Genomic DNA, 20643 nt, shown 5'->3' with positions numbered 1-20643 from the left:
ATCAATTTTAATAGGCCAGGCTGTTCTGTTGGCTTGTAATCAGATTAGGTACCGACTCACAGAGCTGAGGGGTTAGCCACACTCTGGCTCAGCCCTTTACGTTGTGGTTGAGGAATGGAGGTTCACAGAGGTGAAGTGGTGTCCACAGTCAAAGAGCTTATAAGTGAGGTGATGAAGTAGAATCCAGGCCTTCAAGCCCACAGCTTGTAGACTTTTCCATGAACCCCCAGGTACTCCTAACGACTTCTTTACTCCTACATCACCAAAGAGGTTTTGAATAGAATCAGGTGGGTCTCAAACCTGAGTCCCTACCTGTGTGTGCAAGTGTTTGATGGGTACCTTGATGGGTGGAGAGATGGATGCCTGCCTGAAGAAAGGATTCTCCGTATGACTCAGTGGGTTTATTTCTTTGCTTCCTAATGCCTTGAATTCTTCTGCTACTTCAATCCCTATGCTTGACTTTGAAGGTACACAGTCTGAGCAATTGGTCATTCTGGTACGGCAAGCCTGATTCTAGTTTACTGTTGGGCGGCAATGGGAAGGCTCAATGGTCAAGATCAGGCTTCTAAACAGAGTATCTGAGCACAAGAGAGGCTCCCCCGCCATTGGCAATTAAGCAGTTGACCTTATTACTAATAGCTGCGTTGTTCTCTCCTGCTAACAAAGCACTTTTCACACACATCTATTCATTCAAAACTTCACTTAATCCTCATGAGATTCTTTCACACTGCAGAAGCTACAAGGTCTCCCATTTTCTTTTCTTTTTTTTTTTTTTTTTTTTTTAAGGTCTCCCATTTTCTTAATCTGGCTCTGACTTTTTCTTCTTGTGAGTGCAGACAGCAGAGACTGTGTTTTTAGGCATTCCATTATAGTTATTACAATAGGCAAGGTTTCTCAAGACCTTGCCTTGGGACTGGCTAGACCAAATACTGATTTTTTTCACCACATTTTTCTTCATCTGTAAACTGAGGCCAGCTAGGCTAAATGATATCCACAATAATGTGACACAGTGAAAAATAGTTCTTAAGGAAAAAAAACCATGCACATAGCCGTGTGTGTGTGTGTGTTTGTATGTGCAAATGTGCATAGAAGAATGGATCTATACATAGAGTGAAATTATCTTGTTCAAATACAACATGTTTGAGAGCAAAAGGGGCACTCTTGCTAATTTCAGGACAAGACAGATAAACCAGGACTGTCCCAGGCAAAGTGGGACATATGGTCAACCTACCCACAAGGTCTTTATCTCATCCAAATGGTCTACAGATGAAAAGCTTGAGGACCATTGGCTTAGATGCATTAAAAACATTAGGAATCTGTATGCAGGGGCCAGTGACCAGCTATAGAGCTAGAGAAGTGAGCACACTGACCCTGAGCACATCCTAGTATGTGTGGCTCCACTCATTTGGGACCCCCTGCAGTCTCTGAATTGGGTCCGTTCTCTCTGGCACACAGTTTTGCATGCTAACTCCTACTTCTCCTTCAGGACTTGCTTTCGTGTGACTTACTTGGAACTGTCTCTGAGGAGACCTCACTAAGATTGTACTGTGAGTGAGCTGTCTCCCCTGAGGGCTCCCACCAGAAACTGGTGCCCCCATCCAAGTGCTAAGGACACCATCACACGTGACATGCCACATGACAGCTCCACAGAGGCAGGAACCGTGTGTGTTCACTTGTGACTTCCTACTGTCTAGCTCAGTGCCTGACACACAGGAGGTCCCCAGTTAACACTTACTGAATGAAAGCAATATCGAATTCATAGTTTGCAATGTAAAGAGCAGGAAGAGAACAAGAGCTTCTTGGAAAATGGTAAAAAAAGTTTTGGTGTATTTAAAAAAAAACATGCAAAGTCTCTTGGTATCTCTGAAAGGGTAATTGAGGACATGTAGGATTTTTGGAACTCTGAAGACTTCCAAGAGAACACACGCCAGTGAAGACACAATTACCGGGAGGGAAGGCGATGAGGTGTGGTGGGGAGCACATGGCCGGCAGCTGGTGGAAATGAAAGTCTGGTTTTGCCACTCTCACTCCCCGTGTGAGTGGCCTGGGACAATCACTTCATCTCTGTCTGCCTTACTTTCCTCATCTGTAACACGAAGGGGAGGAGCCAGCCTAGATCCATTCCAAGATCTTGTCCCACTTGAAAGATCTATGATTTTAGGATTCAATGCAAACAACAGGCAACTTTGCAATATTTTCTGACAACTTTTTGTTTCTTGCATTTGCATTTCTAACTTAAATTTCCATCTCACTTTTCTCTGGTTATCATAAAAGTGCCTCTTAAACATTTAAGTGACCTAAAAGATGTAGTGTTTTCTATGTTGGAGCTGTAATGGAAATTCTCTTTATTTGTTATAATTGTCAGAAGGTTTTCATGAAAATGAAAGAAGTTCTCTCTGTAACAAAGTGAAAAGTGAAACCAAAAAAGTTGCAGCAATTTTAACACCCTGAACACATGTCCTTAGACATGTCCATTTATTATGTAGGACTTGCTAATCTGTACTCTTTTCTTTTCTAATTTCTACTCTTGTACGCATAATTTTTATAGTATTCACTACTCAAAATGGACCGTGTAGGACCTGACGCATTTTCCTGGGCTCGTATTGCTAACATTGCCAAGATTTGTTTGCATGTTTTGTCTTGCAGTAGCACAGCGAGGTGGTAATTGGCTGTGGCCAAAGTCATCCCTTGGAACTACTTTAGACCAGATCGGCCTCAAGTATTTTTAGGTCGGTTGGTAATAATCATCAAGCGAGGGATCAGATTTACCATGCAATGTCTGACTGATTACTTGCTTGGGGACTGCCCCTACAGCAATTTCCACGTGCTGTCATTTTCTGCTTCCTTTGTCAAGCATCAAATAATGTTATTGTCTCTGGGACCTCAGATATGAAGGGGCTGCATGACCTTCCCCAACTCGAAGGAGACCTTTTCTGGGAAAGGAGCTTGTCAGCACACAGATAAGAAGGCACACCTCATGCACTGAGGACTCTTCATGCAAAGGAACAGACTCTTGAAAGGGAGGGTCTGCTCCTGTCAGGGAAGCCTCAGCTGATAGACATGTACTGATTTGTATTTTCCAACAGAGGCCTGACTCTGAGACTTGAATTGCAACACAGTGTTAATTATGTTGTGTAATCAACTGTACTAAAAACCACCACGATCTTGTACTCACATAGAACCATTTAGACTACGTTTATCTTCAAATGCTATAAAGCATGAAAGAAGAGTGCTTCACTTGAACAAAATGAGAATTTCTTTTTTTTTTTAAGATTTTATTTATTTATTTATTTGACAGAGAGAGAGACAGCGAGAGCAGGAACACAAGCAGGGGGAGCAGGAGAGGGAGAAGCAGGCTTCCCGCCGAGCAGGGAGCCCGATGTGGGGCTCGATCCCAGGACCCTGGGATCATGACCTGAGCCGAAGGCAGACGCTTAACGACTGAGCCACCCAGGCGCCCCCAAAATGAGAATTTCTTTACCCTTCGATCCGCTTCCTGGAGTTTGCTGTCAAAATTCCCTTAGTGGATTACTCCAAGGCCTTACACACAAGAAGGAAATCAAACTTTAGTAAAGTTTGTTATCGATTATGCAAAATTATTCTAATTTCTCTTCGGGACGGTGGGAAATACATGCTGGGAAGGACTGCTGATGTCTGTTCAAGCAGAGTTGGTATGTTTTCATATTAGTATTAATGTGATTAGGCCTCAAGTTGTAAAAGCTTTGAGAAGTTCCCAGTGACCTGGGTTTAGGCTTTTCTCTTTGGTGAAGAAATAGCTCATGTAGGCATCTCTCTTTGATGGAGAAATAACTCATGCTGAATTTTAACTGTAGATGAAGTCCGCACCGTCAATGTTAAATTTACTGTTGGAGAAAGCCAGACATCTTGTCCTGAAAGTCCGTATACATGGATTCCCCAAACCTTTTGTGAAGTTTTTTAAAATTTTCCTGCAGTGGTCCTACTGGTCCAAACACCCCATATGCTTCCGTTTCTATCTCATTGCCTTCTGCACACCTGATACTGGGCTCCTTCGCCTGAGAATGGGCTGTCATCCACGCAGACCCCAACCCTGAGGAGAGAGGAGAAGGTCATGGGCCCCAGAGAAATGTAAGATTGAAGGTTACCTTGTAGTAGGTTTTCAGTGAGAACACAGACCTAAGCTCACTTAGCTGTTCTTATCGGGGACATAAAATGAAAGAGGAAGAAGTCATTGGAGATGACAAGCGAGCATGAACGGGTCAACAAAACTTTTTTTTTTTTTGGTAATGAATTTCCTTTTACAGACTCCGAGATATATTATAGTCTTTTTGAATCCATCCTACACACAAGCCACATGTCCCATAAAAGGCAGAATTCTGAAAACATATTTGTAGACCAGGGGCCCATTCCTTGGTCTTATTTTTGCATCTTTGAATTTTGAATTTCTGTTAAGGTATAAGGTACACAATTGAGATCCTATTCATGCATTGACTCTAACAGCTCTTTAGGTCCTGTTGGCAGGAAGCCCTCTGTCCTGAGTGCTGATACTTTGTCTGACACCAGGAAACGTGTCCTACCATTGAACGAGGTCCTTCAATGTCATGTTCGCTCTTTGTGTCTGTGTGTTTGACTACACAGTGCCCAACGGCTTTGGGGGAATGCTTCAAGCCTTGGCCTGTGCCCTAGTCAGCCAGGGGTAGTAATATCATTCTATGGCCCTCAGACATATTCTATCCTGGGCTCAGGCTGAGCCTGAAGAGTCCATGTAGCTCCGCTCTGTTCTAGAAAGGGTTATGCCCTGACTGCTTGAGTTACCCAGGTGCCCTCCGGCTTGATCATTAACTACTGGATTGGACAGATAGGTGGACCTTTCAATAGAACAACAGTTCTCAAACTTTTAAATTTCAAGACCCCTTTACACTCTTAAAAATTACTGAGGATCCCAAAGAGCTGTTTTTCTTTCCTTTTTCTTTCTTTCTTTCTTTCTTTTTTTTTTTTTAAAGATTTTATTTATTTATTTGAGAGAGAGCATGAGAGGGAAGAGGGTCAGAGGAAGAAGCAGACTCCCCGCTGAGCAGGGAGCCCGATGCGGGACTCGATCCCGGGACTCCAGGATCATGACCTGAGCCGAAGGCAGTCGCTTAACCAACTGAGCCACCCAGGCGCCCCTCTTTTGTTTTTTTTTTTTTTTTTTTGATGTCAGATATGTCTATCAGTATTTCCCAATTAGAAATTAAAACCGGAGAAATTTTGAAATATTTACTAATTTATTAAAAATGACAATAATATAACCATGACATATTAACATGAATAACATATCTTTATGAAAAACAACTCTTTTCTAAAGGAAAAAATTGCAGAAGGATGAGTAATGTTTTTTATTGTCTTCAAATCTCTTTAAAATTTGGTTTAAGGGAAGACACATCAAACAGCCTCTGGAAAACTGCTGCATATTTGTGAGAGATTGAACATGAAAAGACAAACAACGTCTGAAAGTTATTATGAAATTTTTAAAAAATTATTTAATCTATGCCCAACAAGGGGCTTGAACTCACGACCCGGGGATCAAGAGTCGCATGCTCTGCTGACTGAGCCAGGCAGGTGCCCCTGAAAATGGACCCACTAAAAGATGCCAGGGGTCTCTGGACACCACTTAGCGAATATGCATCAGAATAAGAGTCCTCAGACAAGACTAGGTGCCTACTCACTTCCCCAGGCTCCATATTTTTAGCTGAACCCACCTTCCCTCTTTTCTTTAACTCCTCACGTGGCTCACTTGGCAAAGGCAGCCCTGCATTCTACTTATTTGTCTCCGTATCTCCCCAAAGGGATTGCGGACTCAGAGAAGGAGGGACTCAGTTGATACTTCTAATACTTTGTGTGGTGTGTCTTCCACATTGTAGGTATGTACTCACACCAAAAACAATCACAGCTGTGTTTATTCAGTATTGCTATGTGCTAGGTGCCCTCCTAGGGCATTACTGGCTGTATTAGATTCCTAGGACCGCTGTAACGAAGTACCACAGATTGCCTGGCTTGAAACAATAGAAATGTATTCTCCCACAATTCTGGAGACCAGAAGCCTGGAATCAAGGTGCTGGCAGGGCCCTGCTCTCCCTGGGAGCTGTAGGGGAGAATCTGTCCCATGCTTTTCTCTTAGCTTCTGGTATTGCCCGTGATTCTTGGGGTTCCTAGAAGCATCACTTTGATCTCCTCTTCTGCTATCTGTGGCCTTCTCCCTGTGTGTCCTCACATCATCTTCCCTTTGCTCATGTCTGTCTCTGTGTCTTTTCTCCTGTTCTTACAAGGACCTCAGTCACCCTCTTAACCCTAACTTGATTAAATCTGCAAAGATCTTATTTCCAAATGAGATCCCATTCACAGGTATCCAGGAGTGGGACTTCAACATGTCTTTTTGGGGGACATGATTCAACACATTACACTTACTAAATATTAAATTGAACCACACAGAACTGCTGTGATATGACTGTTTTTCATCTGCAAAAATGTTAATTTTGTATGGTTTAGCCTAAATCCTAATTGAAACAAAATTGGTAAACGAAACCAACTGATTTTGATCAGTGTTGTCAACTGTCAACTGAAATAACCTCATCCTTGTACTTTGCTCCAGACCCACAATGGATGCTCTACGACTGGCAAATTCAGCCTTTGCAGTTGACCTGTTCAAACAACTGTGTGAAAATGAGCCAGCAGGCAATGTCCTCTTCTCTCCAATCTGTCTCTCCACCTCTCTGTCCCTTGCTCAAGTAGGCGCCAAAGGGGACACAGCAAATGAAATTGGACAGGTAAGCTCCGTACCTTGTTTCTGCTTTGAGTGCAAACAGGCTTATTAGAACACATAGGCAGTGCCTAAGGAAAATGAATGGGGGCTCTTAGAGAAAATTGCTCAGCATTGAGAATTGTGCTATTTCCAGCCCCCTCTTAATCAGTCTTTAAATGTGAAAGTTCATTAATCTGTCCTGCAACCCACATTTACAAGTACCATGTTGTGATGGAGAACCCGGGACCTGCTAGGCAATCACAATCTTTATACCAATGGGTGGCCTTCAGCAAGTCTACCTGTTACATTATAAGAATCAATCAAGATGGTGTTTGTTAAATGTGCCGCGGCAGACAACCCCTGTCTTATGCACAAAATTTATTGACAGCATCATGCTTTATTTTAAGATGTAGGCTCCATTGCATTCTACTCTATAATATATTCTACCCTATAATATGGGAATATCTGTATTAGATAAATTTATCTGCACTTATGTTGGTACAGAAATAACATTTTAAATTTTCTACCTTCAAGTAACAGGGATGAATAAGAAGACAGATTGTGCTTTCTTATGTTTCAGAATACTCCCTAGGGCTTGAGTATCCCATGTGAGAAGAATGGACTAAAATGATGTCACCCCTCCCCCATATATGTTTATAGTTATATGCAGATGCGAGTGTATGTGTGCGTGCGTGTGTATTTTTTTTTAGAGTTACTTTTTTGGCTATGGTTGACTATTTGCTTTGTAAAATTCTTAGACCTTCAAATGAGGTGATCTTCCAGATTGTTACATTTTAAATACTCATTTACCTTTATTTCAGTTTATCATTATTTTTAATTGTGATGTAATTGACATATAACGTATTAGTTTTAGGTGTGCAATAGAGTGATTTGCTATCTGCATATATTGTGAAATGATCACCACAGTAAGTCAAGTTAACATCTGTCACCTTACATTGTTACAATTTTTTTTTTCTTGTATGAGAACTTTTGAGACTTATTCTCTTAGCAACTTTCAAATGCACAATACAGTAATTGTTAACTATAATCACCCTGCTGTACATTACATTCCCATGAATTACTTATTTTATGCCTGGAAATTTTGACCCCTTTACCCATCTCCCCCTCTTAGATAGTAGGTAGATGTGCTTCTACTTCCATTCCAGTATTATTTTTATGTTGATCATTTTAGGTTCAACGGAATCTTTTTTTCCATCAACTCACAAGCATTTAAAAAAGGAATGTCTTCTTATATCCATAAATCCCCAGAAAGTATGACCCACAAAATATCATTTGAGTCAGGATGAAGAATTTACACTCGAAACTGAGTGGGGCTTGAAAAAGAAACTTCAGTTGTGGGCAGAACACCTGTCTCTTCTTATCTGTCCTTCACTCCCGACTCCCCCACCCCTCCATCCCTACCCCATTTCTCCTTCCTCCTTCCTCATCTCCCATTAGAGAAGGGATAGTAAAGAGAACTTCCTGGTAGTGGGTCTGTTCTCAATAATAAAGCTCTTTTCAGTACCTGCAATTGTTTTCCTGGTAGTGGTTACCTGGGTTCCTTAATTTTCTAGTCTTTTTTCCTGTCATTGAGCATGAGAGTGCTGTACTACTTGGACCAGCCAATTTGACCCTGCTGTACCGAGGTTTTTGAGTCATCGGCACGGTGTGCCCATTTAGTGACAGTACCTGAGGTGTGGCAACCAAGGCCGTTATTATGACTTAAGAGTGAGGAGAGGATCACCTTATGCTGACATCACGTTTTGGGGCACAATGAAGCAGAGGAGCTGCTGGGCTATTGGTTGGAACAAAAGAAAAGTTAGGAACAAAACGGAAGGAATGAAGCCTTCCAGAAGACAGCATCCTAGTTTTAAGTGACTTCCAGTATTACTATAAGAATAATTATTAATGTTTCTGAATCCATATGATGTTTTAGGTGTTTTACATGCAATGTCTGTAATGGTCATATCAACTCAGGAAAGTAGGTATTCTCAGTCCCTTTTCCAGAGGGGAACATGAATCTCTGAAGAGCTGGGCAAGATTATATGTCTAGTGGGTACAGGCTGGGATTCCCAGGCAGGGCTGTGTGACTGTAGCCCACCAAGTGCAGCCAACCATGGATGGTGGCCGCCTCCCAACGGTGATGCATCAGCACATTTGGTTAGAGCAACCGAAGGGGCTAGATAGACCCTGGCTGGAGACGCCTCTCTCCCCGAATCTGATACCTGCCTAATGATTGTCTCTCTTGGTATTCATCTCTCTCTTCTTGTGTCTCAGTTGGATAGACATTATAACCCAGCTTTATTCTTTACCAAGTTCAGAAAGCCTTCTTTATGAACATTGGAGGCATCACTTTGAAGAATGGGCAAAATTGCCCCGTAGTTGAACAAAGAGAAGACTATCTTCATGGCAGTCAACTGGGGACAGTTCTGCCCCCCCCCCATCCCAGGGACATTTGGAGATGCCTGGAGACATTTTTAGTTGTCACAAATGGAGGAAGGGGCACTATGGGCACCTAGTTAACCAGGGATGCTGCGAAGCATTCTACCATATCCAGGACAGCACTCCAGAAAGAATTATCCAGCCCCAAATGCCAATAATACTCAAGTTGAAAAGCCTCCCTTTATGGGAACAATTGAGCGGGGAGATACTGACCCCCCCCCCTCCCCCCGTAGCCACTGCAGTGGAAAGAGGCAATGCTTCCTGGGTAATGCATTTTTTTCTCTTCACAGGTCCTTCATTTTGAAAATATCAAAGATGTACCCTTTGGATTTCAAACAGTAACATCGGATGTGAACAAACTTAGTTCCTTTTACTCACTGAAACTAATCAAACGGCTCTATGTAGACAAATCTCTGAATCCTTCTACAGTAAGTGGGTTAAAGCAAGTAGCATCATCCACCTTTTTATCAGGAGGGACATTTTCACATGGTTAGACCCACAACTTTGTCGTCAGTGAAATTCACTTCTAGGATGCTCGTTTATGATTTCAGGCTTATCAAAAATAAATCAGTCCTAATGGAGAATGTGGGGGGTTTCCTAATCAGATAGGTGGGTCACCAAATGTGGGGCAACCCAATCGGGTATAAGCTGGCAGCTTGGGTGGTGAAAGCATTCACACAAGGCGGAACAAAGGAGATAGAAGTTTATTGAATACACCGCAAGGGAGTGGCGGGCAGGACAGCAAGGAAGAGACTGTCTGCCATGAGGCAGTGGTTGGGGGCTGTAGTTAAGGGGCAGGTGAGGAGGTATGGAATGTACGGAATTTACCTCTTGTGGGTACCTGAGTCTGGGTGTAAGTAACCCATGGGTTAGCTAGGGCTTGTGGATATTTTGAGGGGGGGTCGCCTAATGGGGCTGTTTTTATTCAGCCAGGGAGTAGGGGCTCCCAGCGGGCCCTTCTACCTTTCTCAGGCTTCCATTGCTCAAGTTGACTGTCTAAAAGCGGCCTCTACGGGGAGGCTGCAAATAGCGGGAGTCACATCTAGCTAGAATTGCACTGCAGTCACATTATGGCTCAAAATATAGAGAAGCTTGTGGGTTTCCCTTTTTCCTCTCAAACACACCTTCATCTCACCCTTCCTCCTAGCTTCCTCACTGAGAGGAATAGAGAATGGGGGTATTAACTCTTTAGTCAATGTATCTCTGTAGATGCAAGACAGCTCATGAGTTAAACCTCTTTCTCCTTAAATAGCAGGACCTGTGGCCTGGGTCAACATTTTATTTTATTTTATTTTATTTTATTTTTTTTAAAGATTTTATTTATTTATCTGAGAGAGAATGGGAGACAGAAAGCATGAGAGGGGGAGGATCAGAGGAAGAAGCAGACTCCCCGCCAAGCAGGGAGCCCGATGCGGGACTCAATCCCGGGACTCCAGGATCATGACCTGAGCCGAAGGCAGTTGCTTAACCAACTGAGCCACCCAGGCGCCCTGGGTCAACATTTTAAATTCTCTACCTCATTTGTTCATGCACACAATATTCTCTTGATGTTTCTCAAAATCAATAAGAAAAAAAGCAACTGCATGAACTAGTTACAAATTGATTTTGTTTGCTTTCCTAGGCTGGTCATGTGGGCATCTATCCAAGGTAGCTCTAGGTATTTAATTTCAGCTGTTTCTTGAAGGAATCATATAAAGTACACTGTAGTATCCTTACATTTGACCCCAGAGTATATCATAATTTTTTAAAAATCTGTATTTAAAAAACAAAGCCAACATCTTTGACGGCTACATAGAGGTTCTTTCTCTACTTTAGTAATATAGAGTTGATTCCATTTGTGTTTGCATGATCAGAATTGCAAGCTTTCCACATCTAAAAGGTAGACTTCCAGTTAAATATTTTACCATAGTTTTACTACTTTATGCTGTACCGTTTGTTTTTCTAGTCGAGATCTTTTTTTTTTTAAAGATTTTTATTTATTTATTTGAAGAGAGACAGAGATAGTGACAGAGATAGCAAGAGAGGGGAGGAGAGGGAGAAGCAGATTCCCCTTTGAGCAGGGAGCCTGATGCAGGGTTCATTCCCAGGACCCTGGGATCATGACCTGAGCTGAAGGCAGATGCTTAACTGACTGAGCCACCCAGGCGCCCCCATTTCTTCTATTCTAGGATATATATATACATATATATAAAATGCACATTTTAATGTTTCTAAGTTGGAATTCATATTATAATTATTGCATACATTTAATGTAGTGTTTCTTTTTTTCCCCCAAAGCTGCTACTACGTTGATGGAGGCATTTAATAATTGATATTCCTTAGAATTGAAGAAATGAAACACTTCAGACAAAGGATATTCATTGATTTCCCCAGGAAGTTTCCATTTGTACAGTGTTACTGATTTTGAAAGGGTATTCACCAACCTGGACACTTACAAATCCTTTAGTTAGAATCATGGAAGGTCGCAATGGCCTGACTATGGACTTTAGGTACTTTGTGATTTTAAGAACTGGATGTTTTTCAGGAGTTCATCAGCTCTACGAAGAGACCCTACGCAAAGGAAATGGAAACCGTTGACTTCAAAGATAAATTGGAAGAAACAAAAGGTCAGATCAACCAGTCAATCAAGGATCTCACGGATGGCAAGTATCCTTTCCTTACTTGGACCCTGTCTTCTCATGAATCTTTCTGCTAAGCATAAACTGGAACATCCGGAGGCTTCCTCGGATGTTTTCAGGAGACAAGCTAAATTCTTGCCCTTCCAGCCATTTCAAACATGCGGATGGATTCCTGGGCATGTCCAACATCATCTTACACTTGGCAGGAATTCGTGGTGCTTCAGTTTCTTTTTTCTTTTTTAAATTTTTAAAATGTGTTTTTATTTATTTATTTATTTATTTTTGGTGTTTCCGTTTCCATCCGCCTTGCTGTGCTCCCCAGTGAGCTGTCAGCCTCCACATGCCTGCTCCCAGCTATGTCTCCAACAGAGGGTGGCTTCCGGCAAGTCACTGGCCACTTTCTCAATCTGGAAACGAAGGGTTTGGGCTTCACCTTGGTCTCTGAGGCCACCTTCAGTTCCGCTGCTGCGGTCTGGGGAGGGACATGCTTCTCAGGCAAGGGAGACTCGCTTCCTGTGGGAGTGGCCAGAGGGAGCCTGTCTTGGTGCTGACTCAGGAATGCCAGAGTCCTCGCAGCAATTGCAGAGTGAGACCCTGGAGAGGCCTTGGTCTTGGAGTCCTTCAAAACCTGGATTCAAATCCAGATGCTGCCACTTTGAACTGAGTTCCTTGGGTAGGGAGCCTCAGTTTACTGACCTGTAAAATGCGGCATGTGTTACCTGATTAATTTTTACATGGTGGTTGTGAGGATCAAGTTCGATCTATAGGGTAACAAACAATGTATGATAGCTATGCATGCACACACACGGATGTATACATACGTATAGATCTGATATGAAATGATGCTTCTTTGCCTTCATATGTAAAGAAAAAACTGGTAAAATTAACACCAGGTTAAGCACAGTTTAAAGATTTATAAGCAAAAAGCAGTTACTGTTTAAACTGCTGTGTAACAGTTTTGCTTCTAGAATTGCCAGATAATTGTATTTTCTCTATATGGGCCTTTAAAAAAATCTTCATGAACTTAAGATTTTACTGGAGAAGGTAGGTTATTGAAAAGTCCTCCGAATTTAGAGTCAGAAGCTCAAGATTTAAGTTGAAACGACCACCTACTGGCTCCCCTCCTTGTCTGGTCTACCAGTTCCTTCCTTAACATGATTAGTATTCAACCCGTCATGTAACATTGGCAAGACTGGTCACATGAGTTCAGTGCAAGATGCAAACACAGGGTCCTTTATTAAAAAACGTATTAAGAACTTCAATGTGGTGACAGAGGAGCAGGAAACCAGAACAGGGCCCTGCACACGCATGTCACAGGTCTGTGGAGTGGGCCCTGAGCTGCAGTGGGAACATCCTGGGGATTAGGTAAATGAAAATCCCTTGGAAAAAACGTCAGTGTTATTCACATGTGAGGCCTTCGTTTTATGAAGGCATTATCCTCAGGGAGCTGTTGGGGCTGCTGGGGACTGGATCTCTGCAGCAATGACCCTGCTGACTTTGATGCTAGTGGGCGTCTGTGCCAGGGCCCTCTGCGGAGGGCGAGCCCAGCTATAGGGTCAAGAGCACAGTGCAGTCCTGCACAAACAAGCATTCCAGCCCAGCGAGCCAGGAAGGCTGCTCGGCCTCCCCGAGCCCCAGGTTCCTTAAGTATAAAATGGGGATAACGATCTTGGCCTTCCAGGATCACTGTGAGGTAGTGCACGGGAAAAGGTTAAAATTACACCCGTGCGTTTTCATTCCAGAGCACAGGCTGTGGAGTCCGAAAGACTCAGCTCTGAATCCTGAATCCGACCTTGCTCATGTGTCATCTTGAGCCAGTGACTTCACCACCACGTCTCAGCTTCCTCATCTGTAAAATGGGGAGAAATACATGACACCCTGCCTAGGAAACCTCTAGCACGCTAGCTGGCACAGGATAGACATTTGAAAGTGGTAGCTCATGGGTCTCTTCTTCCTGTTCTTCCTGTCTTTTTCCTCCCTTCCCCTCTGCTCTCTCCCTGCTAGGTCTCTTTGCTAAGTGCTCCTGTGGCAAGAGGGAGGGGGAGAAAGAAACCCTTCTGAAAGGAGGCATGTGGGCTATCCAACCTTGGGCGGGTGTCTCCAACAGTGATAAATACCCCGCGAGCGGACGTGCGTGTGGAGACCGGATGTGGTTTGGAAGAATGACAGGTGCAATCTGGGGTTTCCTATAATTGTTTGCAGGCCGCTTTGAGAACATCTTGCCTGACAACAGTGTCACTGACCAGACCAAAATCCTTGTGGTTAATGCTGCCTACTTCGTTGGGAAGTGGATGAAGAAATTTCCTGAATCCGAGACCAAAGAATGCCCATTCAGAATCAACAAGGTATGGGGAGGAGAGCAGCATGTCAGAGGCTCCCAACTATCGATCTGAAAAATTAGAGCAACACACGGGACCATAGGGACTCAGTCCAGTGAGGAAAATTGAGGCACGGGAGGTAGGTAGTGTGCCTACCCTGAGACTAACGGCTGGGAGGAAGGTGGTAGACAGAGAACCATAATCCAGAGACTCGCTCTCTTTTCCAGAATGGTTAGATTGTTTTGCTGGTGGGCTCTCCTCCCTGGAAAGGGCTGGCAGAGGGGCCCTAAGTTATGTGTAAGCAAAACCCGAAACAGTTTGTTAATGGTGTTTGTCCTAGCGGCCGCAGGGCAAGCCCAGGACCAGATCCACACCTGGTGATAGTCAGGAGTGCAGTGTGGGCTTTGGCACCAAGCGCCCCAGACATGTAATTTTTGCATCTAGCAAAGTGTGAAAGGGCGGAAAGAAGGAGGAATATGTGCTACTCCTTTACTGTGACTCAAGTCATAAAGGTGGGTCATGTCAGATCCTGGAGACTCTAGGAAGAGAATTAATAAGGATTTGAAATGTCATTGATCTTGCCGTGATTCATCTAACCAAGCAGTAAAATACTGCTCAAGCCTGCGTGGGGATCCGCCCTCCTTTTGAAAGCAAACTTTTCTTTTGTTTCCTTTGCTTTGCTTTTATAGCCCCTGAACTTTTCCACTGATGTTACTGAACTTTTCCCTCGGTCCCATGGTGTTTCCTTTAAGGGTAGACTAAGTTGATGAAGTTATATTATTAAAAGTTTAGTATAGTGCCTATTCAGACAAGGTGAATTAACACACACACATATATACAATACACACACACACACATACACATACACATTTCTTGGAATAGTCTTTATTTAGTCCGGTGTTCAGAAGATACGTCTCTTGATTTCAAGAGATGGGATTATTGTATATCCATATTCTGTGCTGATAAGTGAAATCGATGATGGTTTTTGGTGGCCACGACTATATGCAAATTCATATGACTAGCAGTCTAACTTGATGGAGATTTTTAGACAAATCTATATCTTCTTTGAGAGAAATAAATGGAAGAACCAGCAGTTAATTTCAAAAGTAGTATGTTTTTCTCTCACAGTTATGTTTCTGGTTGTACATAGACTCGAAGTCTTTAGTTATCTAGCAACCAAATATTTAGTGAGCAACTACTATGTGCTGGGATATACCAAGATAATAAGACATGGTTTCTGCTTTGACAGAAGTAGTCGAGTTGGGGTGGGGGGTGGAAAGACACTCACACAGATAAATATTCTAACCATGTGACAAGTATTGAAATAGAGGTGTTACAAAAAGTAAAATACGGTCTAGCTTTGCTTGAGAGGGGTGTCGGGGGAAATTTAGTTTACTGTTTGAAGATCCCAGATAAAAATTTTACTGCTATATCATCCCCTAGACCTGCTATGAAGTTTGAAATCTCCCCTAAATGAGATTTAGTTAATAGGCAAATATCCCATGGGAGGTGTAGATTGAAATAAGAAGTCACCCTAAATTACGATCAGTCTCTTGCTTTTGAGTATGAACTAATTTTCCTTCAGGAAATCAGTGTCTTTGTAGTAGAGACCCAAAGTCAAGTATTAATGGGGACAGAGAGAAAAAAGGACCTGGAGAGAAAAGCTTGGGCACTAAGGCCCTTTTCTGAGAAGTGATGAAGGCAGTGGAACTGGAAGTGACTTCAAGAAAATTCTGTTATTTAATATTCCCATTTAAAAAATTACAAAATATTTCAAGCATACAGAAAACTATAGAAAATATTAAAACAAACACCGATGTACCCAACAACCAGCTTTGTAAATCTTTATATTTTACCTTATTTCAGATATTTTAAAGAAAAAAATATAGCAACAGATATACTGCCCTGTGCAGCCCCACCCTCTCCTGTGTCTTTCTCTCTTCCTCCCCAGAGGTAGCAGTCATTCTGAAATGTCCAATTCCCTCATTTTACTGACAGGGAAACTGAGGCCCAGAGAAGTTAAGTGACTGCGCAAGATCAGGGCATCTGTTTATGTCACGTTTGAAGCTAAAACCCGAGGTTCTTAACTCTAACCCAGACTCTTCATCTGCTCAGATCCCAGTAGGTTGGCCGTACAGGAAGAGGGTAACAAAACCAAAGGATAACAGAGGACAAAACAAATGTGATGTTTGTCCTGCTACATGCTGAGTGTTCTCTATTACGTGTTCTAGCAGAAAAAGCTGCATAAGGAGATGCGTGGTTTGCACTAGAACTTACTTTCAAGTCAGCTCCACCAGGAATGGCTTAAGGAGCTTGTAATTATGAGCATCTATAAAGACTGAGTCAAAGTTTCCCTATGTTTTCAGTCATACTGCCTTATTTTTAATGTTTAATATAAGCAAGTTTAGTATGTCTAGTTCCTGAAATAGATTGGAATTATGAGGCATGTGAATAACTGTCCAAAGGAAGTCATAAACTCTTCAGGGGCTAGTCTGTGATGGTTTGGGTCCAGATGCAGGACTGCGCCATTATGGCCTGAAACTATAACAAGAACAAATGTCTGTGTGTATTTAAGGTTGTGCTTGTAACTTGAAAAACAAGCGGTCAAAATTTCTTCTCCTCTTACAGACGGACACCAAACCAGTGCAGATGATGAGTATGGAGGCCACGTTCTGTATGGGCAACGTCGATGGTATCAATTGTAAGATCATAGAGCTTCCCTTTCAAAACAAGCACCTCAGCATGCTCATTCTGCTACCCAGTGATGTGGAGGATGAGTCCACGGGCCTGGAGAAGGTGAGGAGGGAGGCGGGGTTCAACACAAAGGTGCCACCTGCCGTGCCATGAAGTTGTGTGGCCAGCACTGTGTGCGACTGTGACAAGGGTCTTGCAGTCCTTTCCGGGTCTTTCTGTTTAATAGGAAAACAGCCAACATTTGCTTGGCACTTGTGAGGAGCCAGGACCTGTGAGGTCCCACGTGCTCCTTGTCACTGGTTTCTCGCAACAGCCCTATCCGTGCATTGGAAACTATCACTGTGTTCTTGTTGACCGGGGAAACTGAGGCACAGCAGGGGAGGTGACTGGTCTGTGGTCACCTAAGTTGTCAGTGGCATGTAGAATCAGAATTTGAGCCCAGGCAGTTGAAATCTGTGTTCTTAATCTAGCCTCGGGTACCTATTACTAGCATCTTGCATTAGTGCGGTACGTTTGTTACAGCCGATGAGCCAGTTATCAGCACATTATCGTAGAGTCCACAGCTTGCTTTAGGGTTCACTCTTTGTGTGGCACATGCTATGGGTTTTGAAAAGCCCTTTTAATGCATACACGTATATAAGATTTTATTATGCTTCATCTTTTCTGTAGGTTATTAGAGGCTCGGGGTTTAACTAGAGGCTCATCTGCTTGTGAATGGTGCTTTAGCTTCCTGTCTGCTCTGGCAGACCCATCCAGCCACGCCCTGGCCATCTGCTCCCCCCCTTGGCCCTCACTCCCCAGCTTCCCTAGCTCCCCTCCACCTGGGTCTCGGCCCTTAGCCAGGGAGAAGGATGGGCTCTTTGAGGAACCCAGAGATCACCTGCTTCATTGCATGCCTCAGTTACTCCCTGACTTTCCCGGGGACGATCTAGGTGTAAGTCAGTCTCCATCCCACTTGCTACTTTAATGATGGTTACATTCTCTCCATCACCGGCCTTCATTGCTCTTTTATTCACTGCTCTTTCTCACTCCATTCCATGCCTTGGTCTCTTTTCTCCTTGGTCCTTGCACTTTCCCTTATGGGAAATACCCTCATACCAAACTTTGCCTGATTACAGTATAGAATGGAAGAAACTGATCTCTTGGGTCTCAGGAAAATGCAAGAACACGTGTAGCGTTGGTCTCCTGCGGCTGCCATAATAAAATACCACAAACTCAGGGGCTTAAACAACAGGAATTTATTCTCTCACAGTTCCAGAGGCTAGAAATCTGAGCTCATGGTGTTGGTTCCTGCTGGGGGCTGTGAGGGAGACTCTGTCCTCTGCCTCTCCCTCAGCTTCTGGAGATAGGCTGGCACTCTTTGGCCTTCCTTGGCCTGGAGATGCATCACTTCAATTTTTGCCTCTGTGTTCACATGGCTTTCTCCCTGTGTGTGCGCATCTGTGTCTAAAATTTTCCTTTTTATAAAGACTCTGGTCATATTAGGTTAGGGCCCACCCTAATGACCTCATCTGAATGACACCCACAAGGATGCTGTTCCCACATAAGGTCACATTCGAAGGCAGTGTGAGTTAGGACTTCAACATATGAATTGATTTTGGGGTGGGAGTACAATTTGACACATAACACATATATAATGGAAGAAAAAAAGCGCTTTTTTCCCTCTGAGTAGTCTTTTTGAGTTAGGGATGAATTTTCTTCCCTCTCTTCATTCCCAGATAATAAACGTGCAAGAGAATATACCTTTTGGTAGCTTTTGGCTCAAAAATTCTAGTTACTTATGGCAATCTTTTGGTCTGAATAATTTGTCGTAAATGAAACAGTAATCATTGAAAACATAATCATTGTAGATTAACAAGAGAATCCAAGGGGACCCTCCCCCACTAAAAACAAAACAAACAAACAAACTTGTGCCCACTCTGTGACCTTGCTGTGTTATGGACTTTTATGGGGTTTCAGGTGAGTAACTTCAGTGCGGGGTGACCCCATGATAGTAACAGTCAAGGTACTGTCATTCTCTTTTTGCACATGTTTCTCCGCTAGCCAGTGGGGAGGTTGGCTGGGCAAGGAGCAATCTAAGATTTGCTCAATGAGGAATTTTATGACTAAACCATTTTATGTGTCATTGCATATCTCTCATTTCTAAAACCACCAACTGAAATGGATGCATTCATCACCTTGGGTCTTCAAGAATGACCGTAGACAGTCCAAGTTCTCATTTGAGAAAGAGCAACTTTAGCTTTAATTTACGTTACTAATTTTGATGCCATACCAAGTACATGAATGTTCTGGGTTTCCTGGCAGAGAAGTTAACAATAAGCATTCAAGAAATAGCATGTCTAAAAACCCTTCTCATTTTATGTTTATTTCACTCTTATTTATGCAACATCATCCATGCGTTCATTTCTTCTCTACGGCTTCTAAGAAATGCCCTCAGACATGCAAAGTGACCACTGTTGGAGGGTGGGGTGCTGGGTGGCTGGGTACATCTTTGGTAAGGAAACCCAGTCACATTACCTAAACTACAGGACTGACTCCGTGTTCGGTGGCCCATCTGCACTGTTTCAAAACTGGGTTCACAATGGCACTTTCTGTTTTCAATCAAACAGGGTCTTTTACAACTGGAAATAATAAAAAAAAGTAATTCCCTCTCCTTTGGGTCCTTCAGGTTGAACAACAGCTCAACTCAGAGACACTCTTGCAGTGGACCAATCCCAGCACCATGGCCAGTGCCAAAGTCAAACTCTCCATCCCCAAATTTAAGGTGGAAAAGCTTGTTGATCCCAAAGCTAGTCTGGAAAACCTAGGGCTGAAAAATACCTTTAATGAGAATACATCTGATTTCTCTGGAATGTCAGAGACCAAGGGAGTGGCCCTCTCCAATGTTATTCACAGAGTGTGCTTAGAGATAACGGAAGATGGTGGGGATTCCATAGAGGTGCCAGGATCGCGAATCCTGCAACACAAGGATGAATTCAATGCCGACCACCCATTTATTTACATCATCAGGCACAACAAAACGCGAAACATCATTTTCTTTGGCAAGTTCTGTTCTCCTTAAGTGGCAGAGCCCAGGTTAAGTCCCACCTGACTTTTCTGTAAACTCTGCATCCAAAGAATCACTTTCTAAATACAATAATTGTTAATATTGCTGGATCAGGAAGTAGCTGGTACTTGACATGTGTAACCCTCACACTAATAGGCTCTTCTTTTCCAATCCTTTCTTTTATTCTCCCCACCCCTGCCCCCCGCCATAAACTACAATGCTTTTAATGAAAAGGAGTTACAGTAGATGAAAAATATGTATTCATTACTTGCCAAATTATCTCCCAACTCTGTGACTTTTTGGGATTTTAGAAAGCTAACATGTTGCACATACTATATGTTATGGAAGGAACTCCATTGAGAGAGTCTGGGGCAGAACCCTGTAAATCAACACTTTCATATTTCTGCCACAAAACATAGAATATTCACACAAATTGGATAAGGACTCTGAGTAGCCCATAATAAATGTCAGGTTTTACTGCCAAATGAGTGTGCCACCCGCTTATGAAGAAGCTTTTGGTTTTCAGACCTTTTTGAAATTTTGGAAGGTTGGAGAGGGCATTGCAGACCCGTAGTAGTGGAAGTGCAGCACCTCGAGGGGAGGTTAGATTTTATTAAAAAATCCACTTTGACTTTTGACAGAACACGCATGTGGTCACTTGGCTGGTGGTAGGTCACTGATGGACAGGGAATGCTGACAGCCTGAACAAGGCTCTGGGTGTCTGATGATCAGGGACTTCAAACACGCGGGGATTTTTAAGGTAGC

At 43.0% G+C, this 20643-nt stretch overlaps 1 protein-coding gene across 1 annotated transcript; it reads left to right on the top strand.

The window, feature by feature from the left end:
• Window positions 1–6616: 6616 nt before the first annotated feature.
• Window positions 6617–19982, top strand: SERPINB5 (serpin family B member 5). Its single transcript, XM_045886319.3, has 6 exons — window positions 6617–6785; window positions 9493–9630; window positions 11727–11844; window positions 14023–14165; window positions 16767–16934; window positions 19501–19982. Exons 1-6 carry the CDS (start codon window positions 6618–6620, stop codon window positions 19891–19893), a joined length of 1128 nt encoding a protein of 375 aa, XP_045742275.1. The 5' UTR covers window position 6617; the 3' UTR covers window positions 19894–19982.
• Window positions 19983–20643: the final 661 nt, after the last annotated feature.

The sequence above is a fragment of the Mirounga angustirostris genome, unplaced genomic scaffold (genome assembly GCF_029215605.1).
Source record: "Mirounga angustirostris isolate CCGP_5_RB_7025 unplaced genomic scaffold, mMirAng1.0.hap1 SCAF_14, whole genome shotgun sequence".
Lineage (NCBI taxonomy): Eukaryota > Metazoa > Chordata > Mammalia > Carnivora > Phocidae > Mirounga > Mirounga angustirostris.
The sequence above is the reverse complement of the archived record's forward strand: the minus strand, read 5'-3'. Positions and strand labels throughout refer to the sequence as shown.

What these genes read in the sequence shown, in the direction of transcription:
- SERPINB5 (XM_045886319.3), top strand. Translation starts at nt 6,618, where the DNA reads ATGGATGCTCTACGACTGGCAAATTCAGCCTTTGCAGTTGACCTGTTC. An exon ending in AATCTCTGAATCCTTCTACA is followed by an intron (nt 9,631 to 11,726) that starts GTAAGTGGGTTA and finishes GATGTTTTTCAG; the next exon opens with GAGTTCATCAGCTCTACGAA. An exon ending in AATCAAGGATCTCACGGATG is followed by an intron (nt 11,845 to 14,022) that starts GCAAGTATCCTT and finishes AATTGTTTGCAG; the next exon opens with GCCGCTTTGAGAACATCTTG.